This window comes from Rousettus aegyptiacus, unplaced genomic scaffold (genome assembly GCF_014176215.1).
Source record: "Rousettus aegyptiacus isolate mRouAeg1 unplaced genomic scaffold, mRouAeg1.p scaffold_m13_p_9, whole genome shotgun sequence".
NCBI classification, from domain to species: domain Eukaryota; kingdom Metazoa; phylum Chordata; class Mammalia; order Chiroptera; family Pteropodidae; genus Rousettus; species Rousettus aegyptiacus.
This window is the reverse complement of record NW_023416312.1, coordinates 84,204,180-84,225,799: the sequence shown is the minus strand read 5'-3', so window position 1 is coordinate 84,225,799 and position 21,620 is coordinate 84,204,180. Positions and strand designations below refer to the sequence as shown.

At 35.0% G+C, this 21,620-nt stretch overlaps 1 protein-coding gene across 10 annotated transcripts in view; it reads left to right on the top strand.

Moving 5' to 3' along the window:
• The window catches only part of MBNL3 (muscleblind like splicing regulator 3), a 105,590-nt gene that overhangs the window by 66,112 nt on the left and 17,858 nt on the right, over positions 1–21,620 (top strand). For 9 of the 10 annotated variants that reach the window (XM_036226458.1, XM_036226465.1, XM_036226456.1 and 6 more), the window contains 2 exons: positions 9,300–9,464; positions 20,640–20,831. In XM_036226458.1, the coding sequence (XP_036082351.1) occupies positions 9,300–9,464; positions 20,640–20,831 (357 nt within the window). Of the gene's footprint in view, positions 1–1,399; positions 2,202–9,299; positions 9,465–20,639; positions 20,832–21,620 lie in introns of those variants that run through there. The other variant, XM_036226462.1, reaches the window with a different exon arrangement.

The window sequence follows — 21,620 nt, the reverse complement described above, 5'->3', positions numbered from 1 at the left end:
CTCACCATGTTGCTAGCTTTTGGGAAATCAAGGAAGCATATCCTCTAATAATGTTTTGTTGTAAAGTTGATGAGGGAAAAAAATTGATTCCCTGCTGAGGTCACTGTCTGTGTGGAGTTTGCACATTCTCACCAAGGTTGCTTAGGTTTTTTCCAGGGCCTCTGGTTTCCTCTCGCATCCCAATGATGTGCATGTGAGGTGAATTGGCATGTCTGAATTGTCCCAGGCTGAGTGAGTGTAGGTGTGTTTGAGTATGCCCTGTGGTGGAAAGATGTCCTGTCCAGAGTGGGTCCTGCATTGCACCCTGAGCTGCTGGGAAAGGCTCCATCCAGCTGCAACCCTGAACTAGAATACGTGGGTTGGAAAGAATTCCCTTACTTGTTTCGATTAATCTTTTTTTCTTTTTTTAAATTTTTTAACTTTTTAAAAACTTTTTTAAAAATTAAGTTTATTGAGGTAACATCGGTTAATACAATTATATAATTTTCAGGTGTACATTATAATTTGATATCTGCATATTCTATTGTGCATTTACCACCCAAAGTCCAGTTTCCTATATGTGTATATAGCTCAAATTTTTTTCAATGTTTCATATTAGAAGTGTTTCAGGTCTTTATTTAGAAGTTTGGTCATGTTTTTGTGACCAGGAATATGCCGTAGGAACTTAACTCTTGTTTGTATCAATTAGTCTACAGTAAAATTGTTTTTTATATAGTTATTTCACTTAAAGTCTCAGTTTTCAAGAACCAATCAACGACATTAGGTGAGAACTTTCTGCATAAGTGAAAATGTTAAATGTCATTTCAATGAAAGATCCAGTTCTTTGGAGTTCTTTTTCTATTTAGGAGAAAGATAGAAATTAAAAGTATGAAGGAAAACTAACTTGACTTACAAAATACCACAGGGCTTAGTTTGAGCTTTAGTAGGAGGAAGTTGAATTAGATCACTATTTTCATGAGGATACTCAAATAAAATTGTTAAAAGATGTTTTGTGACAAAAAAAAAGATGATTTGTGTGATTAAACCATGTTGGGAAATGCTGAGTTAACAAAAGTAAGCAGGTTTCTTTACTGTAGGACATATAAGAGAGAACCTTTGGGGTGTTGTCAGTCATCATGACAGGAATATAGTTTGCTGTTTCTTAAAAGTATTTAACCAGGAAACTCAGTTTTTGAGTCTTTTTGGGAATAGTGGTCTGTGGTATACACTCAGGCAAATGCTGGACTAAATGATCTCCAGGAGCCTTTCCAGCTTTACTATTTAATATTTCTATGATATGTTATCTTTAAACACATAAACTTCTCCAGTATAGTACAATTTCATTCTTTCCAACTGTACTGATTCTGAATCTGGTAATTTCAATGAAGAAGTCTAAATTCATAATGAATAAAAATAAATTTAGGACTATGTCTAAAAATTGATTCCTAAATGTTCATAAATTGCCACTTTCGTGATACACATATTCTATAATGTAAGACTATTATGGGTTGCCATTTTTCCTGAATATGTTATTTTGTACATTAGAATTAGCTCTACCCCTCTACTTTTCCCTCTCTTTTAAAATGCATAATCAAGGATAGGCTAAAAAAGAAATCTATGCAAATAATGGCTAGTCATGCCATCTTTTGCTTTCTTTGAATATGTATCTGCATAGATCTTATGTGAGCATGTAGAAACATGATGCTTAAGCAATTATTTTCCTGGCTTCAGTGGATGACTTTTGCTTGAATTTGAGTATTCCATAGACAAAGCTGAAGGAAAAAAGTTAATCTACCCTCCTCCCGCATATGAAAACCTTAAAAACATAAAAGCCTCATCTTCCTGGAATAATTCATATGTTCAAAAATTTCATATAAATTTAAAGTCAGGAGTTAAGTTTGGTGGTCACTCATATCCCTCTTCTTCTTAACCTAAAGGAGGAGCTCTGGCAGGCATCATTTGAATCAAGTCATTTGAATATACAGTTTGTACCACTGTAGGTGGGAAAGTGGAGTGGCTGACAGAGTAGGGAGCCTTGTGAAGCTTTTTGTGGGAGGAGCTATGGAATAAAAAACTGCTTTCCCCAAGAGTCAACTTCCTTAAATTCCTTGTAGCTGGTCAGGTAAGCTGGGGCTGAGAGTGTCTTCTGCTTTGCTCTGGGCAATTGAAGCACAAGTAAAACGTGTGCTGATTCCATGGAGAGGGCTGCTTACAACTTTAAGGTAAAAGAGGTAAATTGGGTTTTAGAGAATTTGACTAGCTCACCTCACCAGGGTAAAAGAATAAATAGGAAGAAGGTTGACAGATCATGTATTATTTTGAGTGTACTAACACTCAATCGTTATTTGCTGTTTATCTGAAATTCAAATTTCATTGGGAGTCTTGTATTTTCATTTGATAAATCTGGCCACCCTTGATAGAAATCTTGGCAGAAGCCCTAGCCAGGAAGAAAAGGTGCAAGTAGCTGCTGTCCTCTTTGTCCTTGTTCTAAATCACTGCGGTAGGTGACTGGATTGAGTTTCCAGAAAAGGGAGCTAAGGGAACCCTAAGAGCAGGAGATTTAACTGACTATGGGCCGAGACAGACACCACTTTTGTGTTGTTTCATTGCAAACTCTATGAAGAAGTAACCTTTTTAAGTTGCATGATTTTATGTGTATTTTCTTGGAACAACAAATTGAATGTCAGGATTTTTTTTTATTTCCCTTTTCCTGTATTTCAATGACATTTTATGTTCACAGCCATCGACTACTTTAAAGACAGCTTGCTTCCATGAATACTTAGCATCAGAAATGTCTTCTGACTTTTGGTAACTTGGTACCAGTGTGCTTCAATTGTCTCTGAGTTTTAATTTGATTCTGGTTGGCTGTTTTATAAACAGAGATGATGCATTCTTGAGGAGCTTTTTATTGAATAGATATTCAGTTAATATTTTTCTAAAGTGATTAAAGGTATTTGATTACATCATGGGGGGAATTGAAGAAGGGACGGGAAGCACATTTGGGGTATTGGTGAGGCACGCTTGGTTTCACTGTGAACAGCAACTATGATTTTTTTGTGTGTTATTTGCTATTCAAAAATTTTCAAATAAAATTTCAAGTTCACAACTATTTAAAAATGTTTAATGTGAATGCATCTAAATGTGCCTCTTGAAGTACAGGGGAACATTTTTCTTATAAGTCAGCATATGTAATAGAGATTCTCAAGAAGTCCCCCACTTTGTGTGAGGATTCTAAAGCCAAGCAGGTATTCCACTTTTGTCCAAATATCTTCTGGGAATTTGACTTGCAGCTTGTTCAGAGATATGTGGGGTGGGGTGGAGCAGTTTGAGAAAGCAGTTTATTATAAGCCTGCCCTGGAAATGCTGTGTTTCCCTTGAGCAGGCCCAGGTGCTGTTTAAATATGAATTTGCTACAGTTTCCTTTATTCAACCCTGTGAGGCCCTATATCCTGGGGGTGCTTGTGACCACAAGCCTAGAATTAGATTGTGGTTAATGTCTATGTGCCTCATGGATTCCTGACACTTCTGGTTCAGTTATACTGAATTTCCAGAATTTTTCAGCCATGATGATCACATGGACTTCTAAGTATATATTCATAGCAAAAAAAAAAAAATAAAAGTTACAAATTAGCTGTTTTCTGGAGCTGAATAGAATAATGGTTCATTTGGAACAGACAACCAGAAACAGCTAAATCATGTGTTGGCTATTATTCTCTTCTTAGAGGAAGGAAAAAGAACTTATGAAAGGAAATAGCAAGAGAAGTAATTAGGCTTCTACAGCAGACTTAGGGTTAGACCTTATAGATGATTTTCATAAAGGTTATTCATTCATTCAGCAAACTTTTATGGAATGGCCACTATTAACCAGGCACAGAAACATTCCAGGAGATTCAAAGATGAGGAAGATATAGTCCTGCATTTAGATAAGCTCAAAGTCTAATGGGGAGATAGGCATGCAAACAATTTATCACAGTGTACACATTGATAAGTGCTACCATAAAACTGAGTACAAGGTGCAGCTGGAGGCACAAAAGAGGGAGAGATAAATGACAATGGGGGTGGGGAGATGGGCTAAGAAAAATTTTTACAGAAGAGTCATTTGAACTGAAAATGTATACAGGGTAGTGAGAATCTGAAACTTGGCTTCTGTCCATACTGAGCTGCTTGTTAATTAGGACAAGTCATATCACTTCTTTGGCCTTCACTTTCTCTGTAAGATAAAGATGCACAAGATGTTCCTTAAAATCTGTTCCAGCCCTAAATGTTATGATTCTGTTAATCAAGTTATCTTAGTGAGCTCTTTCAGAACATTGGTGTAATTGCTGAGCCTATTCCTCCCTTCATCTTTTGGAGGTCGCAATTTGAAAGCTTTTTTGAGATAGGCAAGAAAATCATTCTGCCCTCCTCCCAGCTTCTTACCTATTTGAATTTGGAGTCTGGCTTGCCCCCAAGTTATTGCCCTGTATATGTGTATTTGGGATGTCAAGAAAGCAGACTTCAACAGCATAAGGAAATTAGATGCGGGACTCACTGCAGTGGGAGAGTGTGTACTTGGCTGGCCCTCTCCATGGGGTCTACATTGAGCCTCATTAATTTTGTCTTCAATATATTCAGGAAATGGTTTACTATAAACGTTTTTTTTTCAAAATGTCTACATCTCAAATTTAAATTAAAATTATATATAAGATTTTAAAGATGCTCTTTAGGCATGTATATCGATATTCATAGATGCTACAACATAGGAGGAGAAAGTAATGCAGATTATATCTATTTTTATAAGGACAGAAGCATAAAAAGAAGAAAGTGAGAATTTGCCATTAGTATGCTGACATCTGGCTAATAGTCACTTTACACTGATGTGCCTCACTCTTAGCTCTTTCAGATTATTCTGAGCCTTTAAAAGGTCTGTGGTGGTTGTAGGAACCAGGCAACCTAATAGTATGATTTGATAAGTGCTACCATAAAACTGAGGCCATGTCTATGCAAGTAAGTATGTTTTATTGGGGCAATTTAATCAATAGAATTTTTTCATTTAACATATTACCATTAAAATAGAATAATTTTTTTCATAGAACAAATCATCTTTTCATTGCTTTTATTTAACATTTAACTTTTAACTCTTGGTAGTTTAGCAAGCAGTGAAGTGAGATGTCTTTGAAAAGGTAATCCAGTTATCATTGTATTTGAGAGATAGAATTTTTCCCCATAGTTCCAAAGTTCCAAATGTAGTTGAAGAAGCAAGTCATTTTGCAAACAGCTGTTTCTGTTAAGATACAGTGATTGACAAAGGGTAATTTTTAGCTTCCTAGGGTTCTTTTCTTATTCTGATGGATGGTAAAATTTTTTTCTCATGAACAACAACAACAACAACAACAACAACAATGACAAAGTACATTTCAGAGGTTTTTCTACCCTGCAAGTGCACGGAATGTCTTATATCTGACAGACTCTCACTCTCATAGCTCCCAAGACTTAGGTGGGATTTAAATCTCTACAATGCTACTTTTCTCTCTCAGTCAAAGGCTTTGCACTCATTTGTGAAGAGCCTGAAAGTAGGGGAAAGGAAATAGATTGAATTTTGGAAGTGTTATAAGTGCTCTGCAACTTTTTTCTTTGTCAACTTTTTGATGCAGATGTATTTTAGAAATTTCATTGGCCATTTTCTCCCGCTGCTGCTTTTTGTGTACATTTTCAAAAAGGGTAGATGGGAAAGGGAAGCTGAGAGATTCATAGGTATAGTAGCACTTATTTCAGCAGAGAATCACTTTTCAATTTAATCACTTTGTTATTTTCCTAACTCAGTTTCATAGCAAAAGACCAGATGAGAATGATTTGTTTTTAAGGCCAAAGAAAATCGAAAAGGAGTGAAATTGGAGCAAGCATAAATGAGTCTGCACTCTAATCACTGCAATGCTTTTTAAAATTTTGTTTGCATATGTAGTCTTTGCTGCCATTTTTAGGATATAGCTAGCTCTGCCAGTGGATGGCGACTGTCATAGGTATGTTCGTAGAGTCATTTATGATGTGGTCTAATACTTTGCACTAAACACATGGCAACTCTGAACCTGTGGGTCTAGAAGTAGGGCATGGGACACCAATGACTTGTCTTGGGAAACCTGAGGGGTAAATTTTTTCAGACCAAGGTCCTTTCTGGGCTGTTATAGGCCCAGTGTGATAGGATATCTTTTGGCCCCTTCAGAGTGCTTAGCTGGCCTAAGAAGAACACCGGAAGCTTTCTAGTTCATAGTTATTGATTTTCAAAAAGGCAAAACAATAGGTGATTACATATTGTGCAGGGCAATCCCTTCCCTGTCTCCGCCCCATCCTATCTATACATGCTTACCAAAGCCTTAATCCCTACAAGGACTAAAAGCAAAATAACCAATGTCAAAAAAAGTTTGCCCCACCTCCAAACTTCAAGGAAGGTATGTTTAAGGTAGGTATAATTAAGGTATAATTAAGTTTGGGATTCTTGAAGAATGAATACTATATGGAGGAGATTTATTATCACCAAATGTCATGCATATAAATATATTATCCTGAGTTCAAAAGTCGTTTTGAAAAAAAAATTAAGGGGCTTGGTTTTCTTCTGAAATATTGTGTTCCACAGATAGTATTGATATTAAATTATTTGGTTTTCTCATCTGTTGTTTAAATAGAAAATACAGATATTTTTGTCTTTTATAAGCTTACTTTAACGAGCCTAAGTCTCCAGAAAGGTAGCATTGCCATACATCTGCATTCTTTGTTATAGAAGTAAAATATGGATTCTGTCATTCAAAAGAAAATGCTTTATAAATCAAGTTAAATATCATAAATAAATGTGTAAGTTTTTTAAATCTCATGCTGCCTCATATTCCATATTTTAGTTTTAAACTTGACGTAATTTTTAAAGTGTAATTCGCATTTTTCCTATTTCTTTCTGTATATCATTGTGCTTTGTAAAAAAATGTCATTACTTTCCCAGGAAAAAACTTAAGAAAAGTTATTATATATAAAGGATACTTTTTAAAAACACAAAGACAGATAGTAATTATCTGTAGATTGGCAGAAAATGTGCCAAATGCCACCTATTTTCTCCCTCCCTCCTTCCCCACTCTGATTGCTTTCGATGTAAAAAATGTTAAAACTCTAAATTGCAAGAAATAGTAAAATTCTAATGAATTCCTTTTCTTAAAAAAAACTGATCTGTTGTTTGGAATTTCTGAATTTAAGAGAGAATCTTCATTACAGTTTTTTTTTTTGGAAGGAAGTTTCAAATTGTGTTCTATGTAAGTGTCTATGGTTGTGTTTGCTACTTGTCTGGAAAAGCTATCAAGGTGGATTTGTAACCCTAAAGCCCTCCTGCTCAGCAGGTACCTAATTTTTTTTTTCACTGCTGCTATATTACTCTTCCAAGGTATGGGAATTGGAGCAAGGGTCCTAAATGTATGCAGGAAGAAGAAAAATAGTCTATGGAGAAGAAATGTCAGGAATGAGTTATTTAGATCTGGTTAGGGGGCAGGATTTCCAAATGCTGCTGCAGTTAGTAATAAAGAGGACTGAAATTCAGAAGGGTCAGAGGTAGAGATAGAAGTTTAACACTGAGCAATTACTGTGATAGATGAAATTTTGCAAGAATTTCATTTCTCCAGGCAAAAGAGATTGGAGAGAAGAGCAGAAAGAAGTTTTAGGACTGTACTTTGGGAAAATCTTTAATGTTAGGGTGTGGCAGGAGAAAGAGAAATGCTGAAGTATAAACAAGCTAGCAGGCTTGCCTATGGAAGCCACCAAGTGTCACTGCTTCCCAGGGCTGTTAATTCTAAGCCAGCTAACCTTAGCTATCCTGGGTTGAGGGCAGAGAATCTGGGGACTAAAACTTTTGTGACTATCTTTGCCTTGGTGCAGGTTGTGGTATATGTAAAAAGAAGCTTATATTTTCTCTTGGGAGCCATATCAATGGGTGTGTGTGTAGGGGGAAGCCCTCTGTTATTGTGATTTTTAGCACATATAAGAATTTCCTTACAACCCTTATATGTACTAAAATTATGTAGGTATTCTTAGGTTACTTTTATGAATTCAGAAAGATTGGGTTAATACCATTCTCTTACTACCAATAAATTCTTCCTTTCCCAGGATCTTCAGAGAAATGTAAAGGTACATTGAAACTAATATATTATTTGATTTTATAAATCACTTAATTTGATTTAAAAAATTGATCAGTGAAAGGAACAAAAAGTCAAACCTGATGGAAACTAATAGTCAAACCTTAATTTCTCAAGCTATGTTTTAATTTGTATTCAGCTTCTTGCCGTGGGAGGTAAAATAATAGAGCCATCTCATAATCTAACATCTCAGTAATCTAACATTTAAAAGAGCAGTTGCAGTGCACCTAGTTTTGCATTATACATAGCTCTATAAAGTTTTGAAGGAACCACCTTGATTCCTTCAAATATTGGAACATTTTAATAACAAGATAACTAAATATGGAGAAGTGATTGTGTAAACCATTTAGACATTATAAATAAGGAAAATTCATAGTGGTGGAAACACTTGATGAACTAACTAATTTTCTCTTGGGGATTCAGGTAGCCTGGTGACTTGCACTCTTGGGTCCAAAAAAAAAAAAGAGTTGCCTTTTTTCTTCACCCCATCTCCAATAAGCTTAGGCACTGAAAAGAATCATATAATCTGTGGGAAAAGAACCACTTGCAGTTGTGCTTATCTTAAAATATATAGGTAGACCTAGTAATTTAAATGAGAGAATCATTAGCTGCTTTGCATAGTGCTCATGAATTAAACATAACAACAGGTCACATTTAACAATGTAATAAATATATGTCCAGTGACATCCTTTGCTACCACATAGTAAATACCATTCATACTCAACAGCCATGTTAACATTTAGGCAATAGCAAAAACATGTTTGATTCCACAGAAAAGACATATTATCTTATTTGGAAGTGCTTAAACCATTCATAAAACATCCAACTAGCTGAGTCTTCAATACACTTTGGTCTCAATTATCCAAGTGATCTAGGGCCATTGCCTCTGGAACCTAAAGAACAACATGGCTACCAGGTGTAGAGATTTATTCTTCGGCTAACAGAATGTCAGTGGATTTCAAGATGTTTCTCACATTGCATAGATTCAGGAAAAAGAACTTTAGAGCCAAAATTGTCCAGAATAATGGATCTAAAAGTTATAAAATATATCTATGTGTATACGGTTATCTAATATTTCCCTCAATTTTCTTGAACATTTGATATACATTTTATATTCTTAGCCAGACCAGATTTATAGAAATATTAATGCACATTTGTCTAATTCTTCATTTTTAGGGTCAGTGTACTAGAGAGAACTGCAAGTACCTTCACCCTCCTCCACACTTAAAAACACAGCTGGAAATTAATGGACGGAACAATCTGATTCAACAAAAGACTGCCACAGCTATGTTTGCCCAGCAGATGCAGTATATGCTCCAAAATGCTCAAATGTCCTCACTTGTAAGTCACAGTGTTATATTTGAAAAATGGTGTGTGTGTGTCTTTTTTTAATGAATATATACCTACATTGGAATAACCTTGCAGGGCCTTTGGAAAGTTAGTTACAGAAGGATTTAGGGCACAGGCTAACATATTAATTGACAATACAAAGCTGTCCTGTATGTGAAGGGAGCAATTAGGTGTGTTTGTTTTAAAATCTAGGTTGTATTTAAGCATAAGTTCAGTTTATAGAAGAATAGTAATAAAGGAGTAGGGGCATTTTAACATGAGGAGTGGTTTGATTAGTATTACATGCAAATCTTCGAATACTAGGATATTAATTCAAACCATCTTTGACAGTGGTGTTATTGTTGCTTTTTAGTAGACTTTTTAAAAAAAAATAATTTTAGATTTAAAGAAAAGTAGTATAGAGAGAGTTCCCATATTACCCCTCGCCCAGTTCTCCCAATTATTATTATCTTATATTCCCATGGCATATTTTTCAAAACTAAGAAGCTGACATTTACACATTATTATTACATTAACTCCAGACTTTATTCAGACTTCACCATTTTTTCCATTAGTGTTCTTTTTCCGTTCCAGCGTCCAGTGCAGGGTACCACAGTGCAGTTATTTGAATTCTGTCCCCTCTCTCCTTTGGTCTGTGACCATTTCTCAGTTTCCCCCTGTTTACCATGACCTTGAAAGTCTTGAGGAATACTAGCCAGGTATTTGATGGTGGTTTTAACTTAAAATAGTCATAGAGTCTCCTTTGCAGAAATTAAAGATTATGGTGTCTTTTGAAACCAGTGCCTAGTATTTTTGTTGATCGGTGAGTTCTACCAGGCCTCAAATTTAATTCAGTGTTGTCTTATTCTAATTCCAGCTGGCCCACTTCCTTTAACAGGTGGTGGGAGCACTGATGAGTCACTAAAATTTTGCATCATGATTCTCCTTTTCTAGAATTCCTAGACAATTTTAAGTAAAACAAATAGATTTCATGTTCTATGTTATTAGTCTGCCAAAAATATTTGCCTTGGAATTTAGTGCTGATTAATTACATTATAAATTAGTTCCCAGAAGTCCACCAATGAGCTCCTCAGATCTCCTTGGCCTTCAGGATTACTTTATAGGGTCAAATTCCTTCTTCAAACTGTTTCCTGGGCTTCACACACTGTAGTACCTCTGTTCCTTCCTATTCCTAAAGGAATATGAAAGAGAGTCTTCTAGATACTGAGAACAGTATTAACAAAGCCACAGAGAAATAAATATGCTTGGTGACTCCAAAAATGTGAGTAAATGGGGAATAAATTGAGGGAGCTTTTCAGCCACTGTTACTACTCTTGGCCTCTCTTGAACTGTCCCAATTTCAAACTAAGCAAAGAATAAGAGCCAGATTTTATCACATACTTGAACCCAGCATTTCCTATAGAGCTGGATCATGTATCTTTTCACAGGTCAAGGGACAGCATCAGGGCACTAATCAAATGCCCTGTTCAGGGAACCAGAGAGCAAAGCCTGTGGTAAAGTAGGGATAAAGACAGAAGGCTGACTATTCATCTTCTCTTCAGCCTCCAGTAAAGTCTCTCCATTTCAAGCCTCAACCCTTCATGCATTATTGATCATGCTGGTTTACACTAGAGAATAGGGAGTGGCTTTTTTAGAGTCTAATAACAGACATTGAGTATTCTGCCCTCTTGTGTTTTGTAATTTGATTCTCTGTGCTTTCTATAATAGAATACAGTTCTCTTAATTCCTCAGTGAGGGTGACTTCAGACTTCAGGCTGCAGAACATGACTGATATGACTCACAAGAGTACATTTTATTTTATAGCATATCACAAGATACAAGACATCACTTAGATACCACAGGGAACAGTTGGAAATTGCTTTTCTAACTTGTAGATTATTTAACAATAGCCGTTATGATGTGATAAACTAATAAAAGATTAATTTCTGTAGTTATTATGTGTACGAAAAAACTAACCCCACAATGGTTGATGTGATCCTCTTTTGTGGTCTAGAAAGCTGCTTTGGAGGCATGTTGTAATTCAGCTAGTGACAATTTTAAGTGACACTAGTCTGATTCAAAAGAAATGTTCTTAATTACGGATCTTGATATTACTATAGAAGTAACATATGCTTTCGCTTAATTTCTTGGATACCTACTCTCCCCAAACAATTCATTATCCCTTTTAACATCCTCCCATAATCTGATTATTTTCCCTAAAATAGTCAAGCTTTTGTTTAAATTTCAAGTTCTAATGTTTGCGTGGTTGCATATTAAGACCTGTTTGATATCACTGGCTTGAACTTCATGTCTCTACACAAAGCATACTTTGATCTGTTTCTAGGGTACCAGAAGAGCATATCTGCTTTTGAAAAACTTAGTTTGCTTATTATAAGCCCTTAGATAAAGGAAATGTCAATCTAAATGGGATGGTAGCTAGAAAACAGCTTCTATTTAGTGTGACTGAACAATGAATAAAAGCCGCACCTAGTTAATTTGGGTGGAATGCTTGCTGTAGCAGGCAAGTTTATTCACTGTATTTAACAGGCCTGAATTGACATTTTCTAGTATAAAATTCCACCTCTGAAAGCTTTTGTTAGCTTTATTGAGGAAGTTTAGCAAGTGAGACAAAGGGTGTGACTCCCTAATATTTTTCAAAGCAGTTTAAAAGAGAGTTTCTGATAATTACAGCAAAAAATTGTAAGTTTTAAGAACATCCCATGGCATAATTAAGAGGAAAACATGAGCACTGTAGAATTTTAGGAAAAGACAACACACTGGATTATTCTCAAACAAAGCTAAGGTTTTAAAATTTTAGTTTCACAAGTACAAATTTTCATTACAGGAAGTAAGAATTCTCATTGCTGGAGGTAATGTGTATATATAATGGACATGATGTTATAAGGCTATTAAAGTATTTTTTATTTGGACATTATTCATAATCTAGGCCTGTCCATATCTAGCAAACTAAATTCCTTTAGTCTCTGTCTCTGAATTCTGTGATTCACATGGAGGCAGTTCTTTACACACACTTGACTAGGTCGATTGTATTTACGTGATGCTTTACATAGAGGTTATTGGTTCATATGTGCCAAATCCTCTGGTCTGATGTGCTTTTTATGGCTTGTATTCCTATGGCCAAGTTTTGGTGTTCTAAATCATGAAGGCTATTAGCATGGGTTCCACTCCTGGCTTTTTCTTTATCTCAGACAGAATCATCTGATGTCTTTCTGAACCCTCCCCACCTTTTTTACATATTCTGTATAATTCTATTTACCAATACATTTCTCATGAACAAGCTTATATGTTTATCTAACATTAATATAGTAAGAAATGAAGGAGATGTAACATTTCAGAACCAAAAGGGGAGAAATAGGAAGTTCCAGTAGATAGGAGGAAGTGATATAATACTAATTAATAAATAATATTATTTTTAGACTCCAATGGTTTTAATGTTTTTTCTTCTTTAAATAGGAGCTATAAGGTATTATTATTCTATGAAACTTTAGACTAAAACAGTTTTAAATGAATAGAAGTAAAATTATAAAATATTTAATAGTTAAATGACTTAGTTAAAGACAAAAAGGTAATATCCTTTCCTCACTGAGGTACATTATACAGTTTACATATTCACATCAGAGTTACAATTTTTCTAGTTCACAGCAACTAATTTGATTGACTAATGTATTTATGCTATCTCCCTATTATCATGACTCTTTTATTAAAAATTATCATGAAAAAGGTGGTTGAGGCATTTTATAGATTTCACAGAAAAATAAACTATGTCCATATTCCAGATTACCAGTCTCATGATCAGTACAGGAATTACAGTATATTTTAATGATGGTTATTCAGTGGGTATCTCAGTTTACTTACAAAATGATAAATAAGGGCATTTAGCTGTTTCATCTTGATGTGATGACATTAAATGTTTTGTAAGATGATTTTTGCAAAATGTTCAAGTCAGTAGATTACAGGCATTATGTAATTATAAGGCTGATGTGCTCTTAATATAATTATCCTAATATCATTATCATGTGAAGTGCCATATTGACTGAAGTTGACCAAATCACCTCAAGGGACTGTGTGGAGTGAAACTATACTATAAGCCCAAAATTTCATCTGGATCTCACTATATTTTCTAAAGATTAGAGATCTTTTTTTTTTACTTATAGATTATAGTAATTGAAGCCTAACGTTATTTATGTGTTCAAAAAATTATTCCCAGGAGTAGACTTACCTTAAGGTTACTGAAGGTTCAGGGCCCCTCATTTGCATGGACTCCTTCCAAGGCCCTGGGAGGAGCTCTAGCAATATATTTACAATGTGTGTGTAAAATTTTTAAAATATATTTCTATATTCTTTGTTCTTGAATATCTCTTCCCTCACTCTACTGCCTAATTTTAGGCCCCACAGATCCTGGATTCACTACTGATTGCAATTACTGGTCCAAAGTAGAGTAGTTATTCAGGTCCTTTCCTGAAGATTCAGTAAGTTACACTGCTTAAAGCTCATTTTATAGCAAAACAAAATAAATCACACCAGCAGTACATGTGCTGCTTTGTGCCAACTCTATTAATACACAATGCAAAATCTTTTTTTTTTCAAAAATTAAATGAAAATGCTACACTTTTGCAGCCAAACAGAGGGCATTTGTACATGATATCTTTTACAGAGCCCTGTTTCTTTGATAGTGATAAATCTCAACATTCTCCCTTTATCCTCCCTCATATATTCCCATGGCATGAATTAAACATAATCTCCTTTTAGTTTCCTCTGGGGCTGGTTAGTTCAGTTGGTTAGAGCTTCATGCTAATGAGACCATGTGGGCCTGTTAGCTTCCCTGTTCTTGGTCACAGTCTAAGCTACAGTCATTTATCTCATAATTGCTTGCTGTTGATCACAAGTGGGATGAAAGCAGGAAGTTTGGAGGGCTCTGTGATAAACTTTTTCCCTGATGGAAAATAAACAAAACAACAGCAACAATAAACAAAACCAATGCTTGACAATCTCACCTATAAAGGATGATTTTTTTTTAACCAAAACCATCCCCTTGCTCTGATCTCCATCTGGAGGCCTAGTATATAATCCTGTGGTTGCCCCATGCACCTGATAATAATCTTAAAGATAAACTATTCCACCCAACAATCCTAATTTACCTTAATATTCTTTATAGATCTACTAAATATTTCAAACACTTCTTTACATAGTCTCTTCTTTTAAACCATTCTGTGGATACCAGTCATATTAACAATTCACTAGTAATCTGGAACCACACATTTTGTAATAAGAAATTGCACATTTTGGTTTATAATATCACTAAACCATTTTTTCAGAACTCTTCATTGAATATCATGTAGGACCAATGATTTAGCCACTCTAACTAAAAAATGCACACATACATATGTGTGTATGTATGCATCCATGTACATGCACATGCATGTATATAAGTATGTAAAATACCCTGTTCTTCTAATACTGTTTGATCTAGCAATTCACATCTATATCAAAAGACAATTTGTGAATGGTCTTCTGTTTAAATAGTCTCCCTTGGTAGACAGCAGAATGGATAGATTCATCCACTACTTTTTATCCCTGAGTGTTTCTTTTGTACTGTGATATTTGAAATGGATTTTTCTAATTGGTAATCCTACAAGTAATTAATGGTTTAGGAATCCCTTTTCACTCAATTTATTAAATATTGAGCATCTACTCCATGCCAGATGTTTAAAAGTAAAAGGTGGATAAAAAGATGATCTAGAAACAGTTTCTCTCCTCTAGGAAAGTATGACAATAGCGTGATGGTGAATTGACATTTATTTGATCCCCTTAATTTCTGATTCGTGTACCCTATCCTTTGTATTTTCATAGCTTTGGATTTTGCCTCCTTTCTCTGTCCATAGAATTGTCTTTCTATTAACCATGCAAGGTTTTGTTTTGATTTGTATTGTTATTTTGGTGGTTGTGGTGATTGCTTGTTGAATTCCTGATCATTTTAACCCTTAGCATCCATTTACCCTGGGCTTGGACTGAGATATTCATAATCTCCAGATTTCCTGTGGTTCTCTGCTTTTCTCAGCTCTTGCCATTCCTCCCTTAAACAATCTGTATTTTGTTTTATATCTTTTGTTTTAATTGGGTAACCACTTGATTTTTAAAATACTTTTCCTGTGTTACTAGAATGCTCAAAGTTAATTGAATTATCATTATTATTACACAGTGGTTCACCAACAAACAATTTTTAGGTCAGTTCTTGTTCACTTCTTGGGAATGAGGCCAAAATTGCCTTGTCCATCTAAAGAAGAAGTCAATTGCTCTCTTTCCAGATCATTACCTCTAGTAATCATCTGATGTTATGCTGATTTGTGTGTAGGTGCTGTTATAACTCCTGGCCTACTTTTAGCTTTTCCTCTGCCAAATACAGTCAGATCCAAACCATGATTTGTCCTTTCTTGCATACTATACTTTACACCTGTTATATCAATAATAATCTATTGAGCCTTCACCTGCATGCCTACCTTCAATGCTTCCTTTTACTTGGAGACTTCTGTGATTAATAAGGTCAGAAAAATCAAGTATATCAAAACAACTGTCCGCTTCTAACCTTTGAACTTTTTTTTCTTAGCCCTCTCTGGAGCCACAATGACTTATTCATTAACAAATATGATTAGTATATAAATACCACTACCTACTGTGTCTGTTTATAAAGTTAACTCTTAATTACTGAGGGACCAATTAACTAGTCTAGAGGTTATGTATGCCTTCCACTGTGCCTTTTGGCCATTTTAGTCTCCATAGAAAATCACTAAAGAGTGTGGAGATGACCAAGCAAAAACTGTAAAATCTAGGTTATTCATTTGTGTTTCATGTGAACCCTTACTAAAGTCTGATTGAAACTAAAATTATATATTTCAGTGTGCTTTGGAATTATCTAAGGATAGAAATACAAATAGTGTTGATGAAAAGAGCTCCCTTTTATATTGTGTAAATACTTACAAATGCTAGTAGAAGCTAAGAGTGCTACTTTTTGATGTTAAAATTGAGTCAAGAAATTATTACCAAATGTTTGTCATCCTATAAAACAAAGCACAGACAGGGAAGGCCTCAATTATTATATTGACTGCAGGCCAGGATTAGCCAAAGTGACTTAAAGTATTTCGCATTCATCCAACAATAATTGTAACTGATCTCAGATATTTCTGAAGTAACTACAAATAGATCTAGGCTTCTGAGTAGATTGATTTAGCATAACATATAATTTTTATATCTTTATACTAGTGCGAGGAATAATCCATTTTATATAATAAGTCCATGTTCCTAAAATGTATGGGTAAACTAGACATATTTATTTAAGGCATAGCTTTTCATTGAATTTTATTACTATTTGAAGATGTTGCAGAATCCTTTAAGACTAGTATGTGGTGACTCCTTAAATTTTACCTTTACAAGATTCTGCCTATCTCTGCATTCTGTAACAAGTAGTTAAGAATCCTAATTTTAGTGACTATTTAAAAGAACATTTTAGCGAATACTTTAATATTGGTTCCTAAAGCCAGACTTTCTCAACTTGTGGAATCTTGCCACAAGCATTGAATTCACATCAATAAATTTATGTATAATTAGCACTTTACTTCAGAAATTGATGGCGTGCTTTATTTTTGGAATCCTCTAGAATGAGGTCAGCAAACTTTTCTGTAAATGACTAAATAGTAAATATTTTCGGCTTTGTGGGATAAGAGGCAACGTTGAGGATATTATGTAAGTACTTCTATAACAAGAGAGAAAACAAACATTCATGACTTTTTTATTATACAGACTACTAATGAGCACAGTAGAATTTATTTATGGACACTGAAATATAAATTTCATATAATTTTCACGTGTTATTAAATATTATTCATCTGAACTTTTCTAACCCATTTAAAAATGTACAAACCATTCTTCCCTTTCTGGCCATGCTAAACCAAGGTGGGCCAGATATGGCTCAGGGGTTTTAGTTTGTCGATCGTTAGCCTAGAACACAAGCTCTTACACAGTAAGTACTCCATGACCCTACTATCATACTCATTTTAATTTTGTTGAGGTCCTTGAACCTCCTGAGATTGCATGTAGCATTTTGTGCATGCATGAATTTTTCTGAAGACAAGATCCACAGCTTTGATCTGACTCTCAGAGAAATCCAGAACTAAAAAAGATTAGGGGCCATTGATCTAGAGACAATTCACTGATTTTTAAGGAGGCTTTTCCTAAGGCCCTGATAGTTTCTAAGTACTGTGCAAGTCACTGGGAACCCATGGGAGTTCCTATCCCAAGAGCCAATCTTGTTAGAGACAATGAAGGTAAATAATCGTCTAGGTGATCTCTTTATTCATAAAATTAGTTATTGCCACCATTCTTATTGGTTTTATAAAACTCAGAGAAAGTTGAAAATCCACACTTCTAGTTCTAGGAGGAAAAGCCTTCTCATATTTTCAGATATTTCGTAATTGATGTTCGAGCGAATATCTAAAACATATTTGTGTCCAGACCATTTCAGGCTATAAATAGAAATCAGATTTAATCTGTTCAGAACCTTCTTCTTTAAAACAAAGATTACCCCCACAGATTGGTTCATGTTAGCTCAACTGACATCTAGGGCTGCAATATAGGTATAATCAGGAATAAAGTTGCTTATTAATGCTGAATGTGTGAGCTTGTGGGCTGCTTAACTCAACAGATGGCTGTTAGCTAAAGCTAAGCCCTTGAATGTTCAAATTCATGAAATGGAGTAGTTACCCTGGGGCAGAGGTAATAGTGAGAAACAGATATGTCTATTTGAAAATAAATAAGAAGCTCAGGAGTTCCTGTCTATGCCCCACTGCCTGTTTTCATATACCTGGAATTTATAACAAATTTAAGAAGGTTAAAATATATTCCAAAGAAAACAGAAGTTAACCAAGAAAGCACCCCCCCAAAAGGAAAGAAAAATTACAAAAGTTTAGAGCTACTGTAAATAAGAAGCATTACTTACATGTACATTAGGCATAACTATTATTCATTGATCAGAATTTATTGGTCATTAATGATGTTTTTTAATCTGGAAAATCCACTCACCTGCAGGTTTTTCTTTTAATTCATCATTTTTTTTTAGTGTAATAATGATCCTTCCCAATTCTGTAAAAAGAAAGGCAAAAAGTATCCAGGAGAACATGATGGTGACTTTAATGAGAACTTTACTATGAAAGAGAGAAAAAAGTGCAACAAAGAGTACTATTGTGTGGTTCAAATATAGAGATTTTACAATTATAAGTTCGTTCTGTTTTCGAGACAACCATAAATCATCAAATTGATAAGGTCTATCTTTTTGTGGAAGCATGCCTGGGTGGCTGTTTCCAAGAGATTTCCATCTCATTACATAAAATAATATCACATCAGCTGATTCCTGGGGCTTCATATCGCATTCAATGAAATCTATGGTATGTCCCTATAGCCTCTTAAATCATAGTGCCTAATTATGCTGAGTCAGCCCTTGCTTGACTGTCCTCAGAAGTTAAAGCACCTCTTTGACTTAATGCTCCATCATCTTTCCTGGCACCTGGTATTACCTCTTTCCTCTTAAAGCTCTTAGCTACCATGACTTCTCACTCACCCTAGTGAATCTTGCCAGTTTTTTTTTTTTGGCGGGTGGGCAAGTTCTTTCTGTCCTTCCTAATTACAATTAGCTAATTTGATAAACTCATCTAAGGTAGAGGGCTAATGGGGAAACCCTTCCTTCCAAGTTAAATGTGGTTTATAATAGGGACTTCATGGAAAATGATGTGCTAGTGAAAATTTCAATTCAGAGTAGGGGATGTTGTAGTTGAATATATATTGCTCCTCACTTCATACTCCATAGCTTCCTATTCTACCTGAATTTAGAGGTCTTCCTACTAATGTGAACCAATATAATGGGTTCATTATCTTTTTATTTAATGAAATTTTAAAAAGCAACAAAGAACACATGCTATTAGTAATACACGGTGAAGCGCCATCAGTTGCCCAATGTACTAACTACCTTGTAGAGTCTATTAAGAATGTACTACACTTAAACATGATTTGCTATTAATTCATTAAAATGCTTAAATTTAGTTTTAAACTTCAGCATTGATTATATCAGTCAAACAGTCATTCACTAAGTATTGGGTACTATAGGGGAGACAAGAGAACTATCAAGGAAATTATAACAGCATGGAGAAGTAAAGACTCCCACATGTGGAACAAACAAATAACGAAATAAAGTGATAAATTTATGTGGCTACAGATAAGAAAAGCAATACGCATATCAAATTCTTTGAGATCAGGGCTTTTTAAAAATAGAAAAACCAATAAGATCCCCTTTGCTTTTCTAAAGATTTTCTTTACAAGTTATATTCTAGATTATGTACTTTATAACCCTGTTTACTTATTTCGTCCTGCCTAATAGGGATTCATGTAGTATTTTTTGGGCATCCTTTTAAACTGTGGATATCATTTGGCCCCCTAGATAAAAGACAAGGTTAGGCAAGTCAAATTAGTTTGTGAAGTAAGGTCTCTTTTTTTATGACCATGCCAATCTCATTTTAGGTACATGGCATGAAGTTGTTAAAGCTTCCACTTTTTAAAAATCTACCCCTTCCTCACTCATTGTTGTCTTTCATAATTGATAGTGGACCAAGAAGAGAAGCAAGTGTTTGGTAGAGCAGATGTGAACTATGGTAGGTTAGGCAGCCTTTGAGCTAAGTACTGATGGGGAAGAGGAAAGAGGAAAGTGAAACAAAGGGAGCTTTCAGGAGAACCTGAAATGTGCCAGCAAAGAACATGTCTATGGATGAAGACAAGGCAGATTGCCTATATGTGTGCTATCACTGGTGACATGGTTTTTAGATAAAAATGGAAGTACTAGAGAAAACACATTTGGAACAGAATCCATCAATGAGATTTAATTTGGCTAATTTATGACTGTTAAAATTATGTGTCTTGTTTTATCAGTTTACCAATTCGTTACTCAAAGACTTGTATTGGTTTAAAAGCAACTCCTATATGGGAATTAGTATGAGACTAAAAATAATCAGAAGAAACAATGGCAAATTTTGATATGGCTTAGGCTTTCTGAAAGAATGCCTCTTTGTGTAATAATAGGAATAACCTATTTACCTCTAACACTTTTTTTTTCCTCTTTTAAACATACAGACGTCCTTTCCCATGACTCCATCACTTGCAGCTAATCCTGCCATGGCTTTCAACCCTTACTTACCTCATCCTGGAATGGGCCTGGTTCCTGCCGAACTTTTACCAAATGCGCCTGTTCTGATTTCTGGAAACCCGCCTCTCACCTTGCCAGGAGCTGCTGGTCCAAAACTTATGCGCTCGGATAAGCTGGAGGTATTTGTGTATAAATGTATAAATATCTATAGGGTAGATATTAACCGTATGCATAAAACAACATTCTCGGAGCTCAGTGTTTTGAATGCTTTGAATAAATGCACCTGGGTTTTTAGCTTATGGAGTATAACTTCAGAAAAACGTTAAAACATATTACTGCTACAGCTATACCCTGTTGTGAAGCACATTGATTTAGTTGAACTATATGTCAAACAATGGCTTAGTGTACCCAGCCACAGACTGTGCATCTCCTTTGCAATGACACAGGAAGTTTGGTGGGAATAATCTTTTTACCCAGGCTCCAGCTTCATAGACTGTAATTACTATATTTGTTGATGAGTCTCTGCTTGCTAGAATAATCAAACTGAAAAAAAGTAGACTAATGTATCTATGAGTGGAGAATTATAAATGAGTCTCAGAGTGTCTAACCCATGTTCTCCATTCTAAGAATGATGTACTAGATATTAAATATCTCTTGATGCCTAAGAAAAGGAAATCTTTAAAAAATTGCAAACAGCTTTCTGATGTATGGAAGTCATTCAAACATCTTTTTATTGTCATTATTCATAAATCGAAATAAATACTCCTCAATTTCTTACAAATTCTGCTCCATTAGGAGCTTCTTAAATGCGTGGCAGTATGTAATAATGGAATATAATTGTACATGTAATTCAGTCACGGTCCACAAGTGTGCCTGCGGAAAAGCACAATGCCATGTAATAAAGATTCATATTGGATCATAATGAAATAACTCCCTCTTTTAAACTTAGCTAATTATACTTTAGGTTA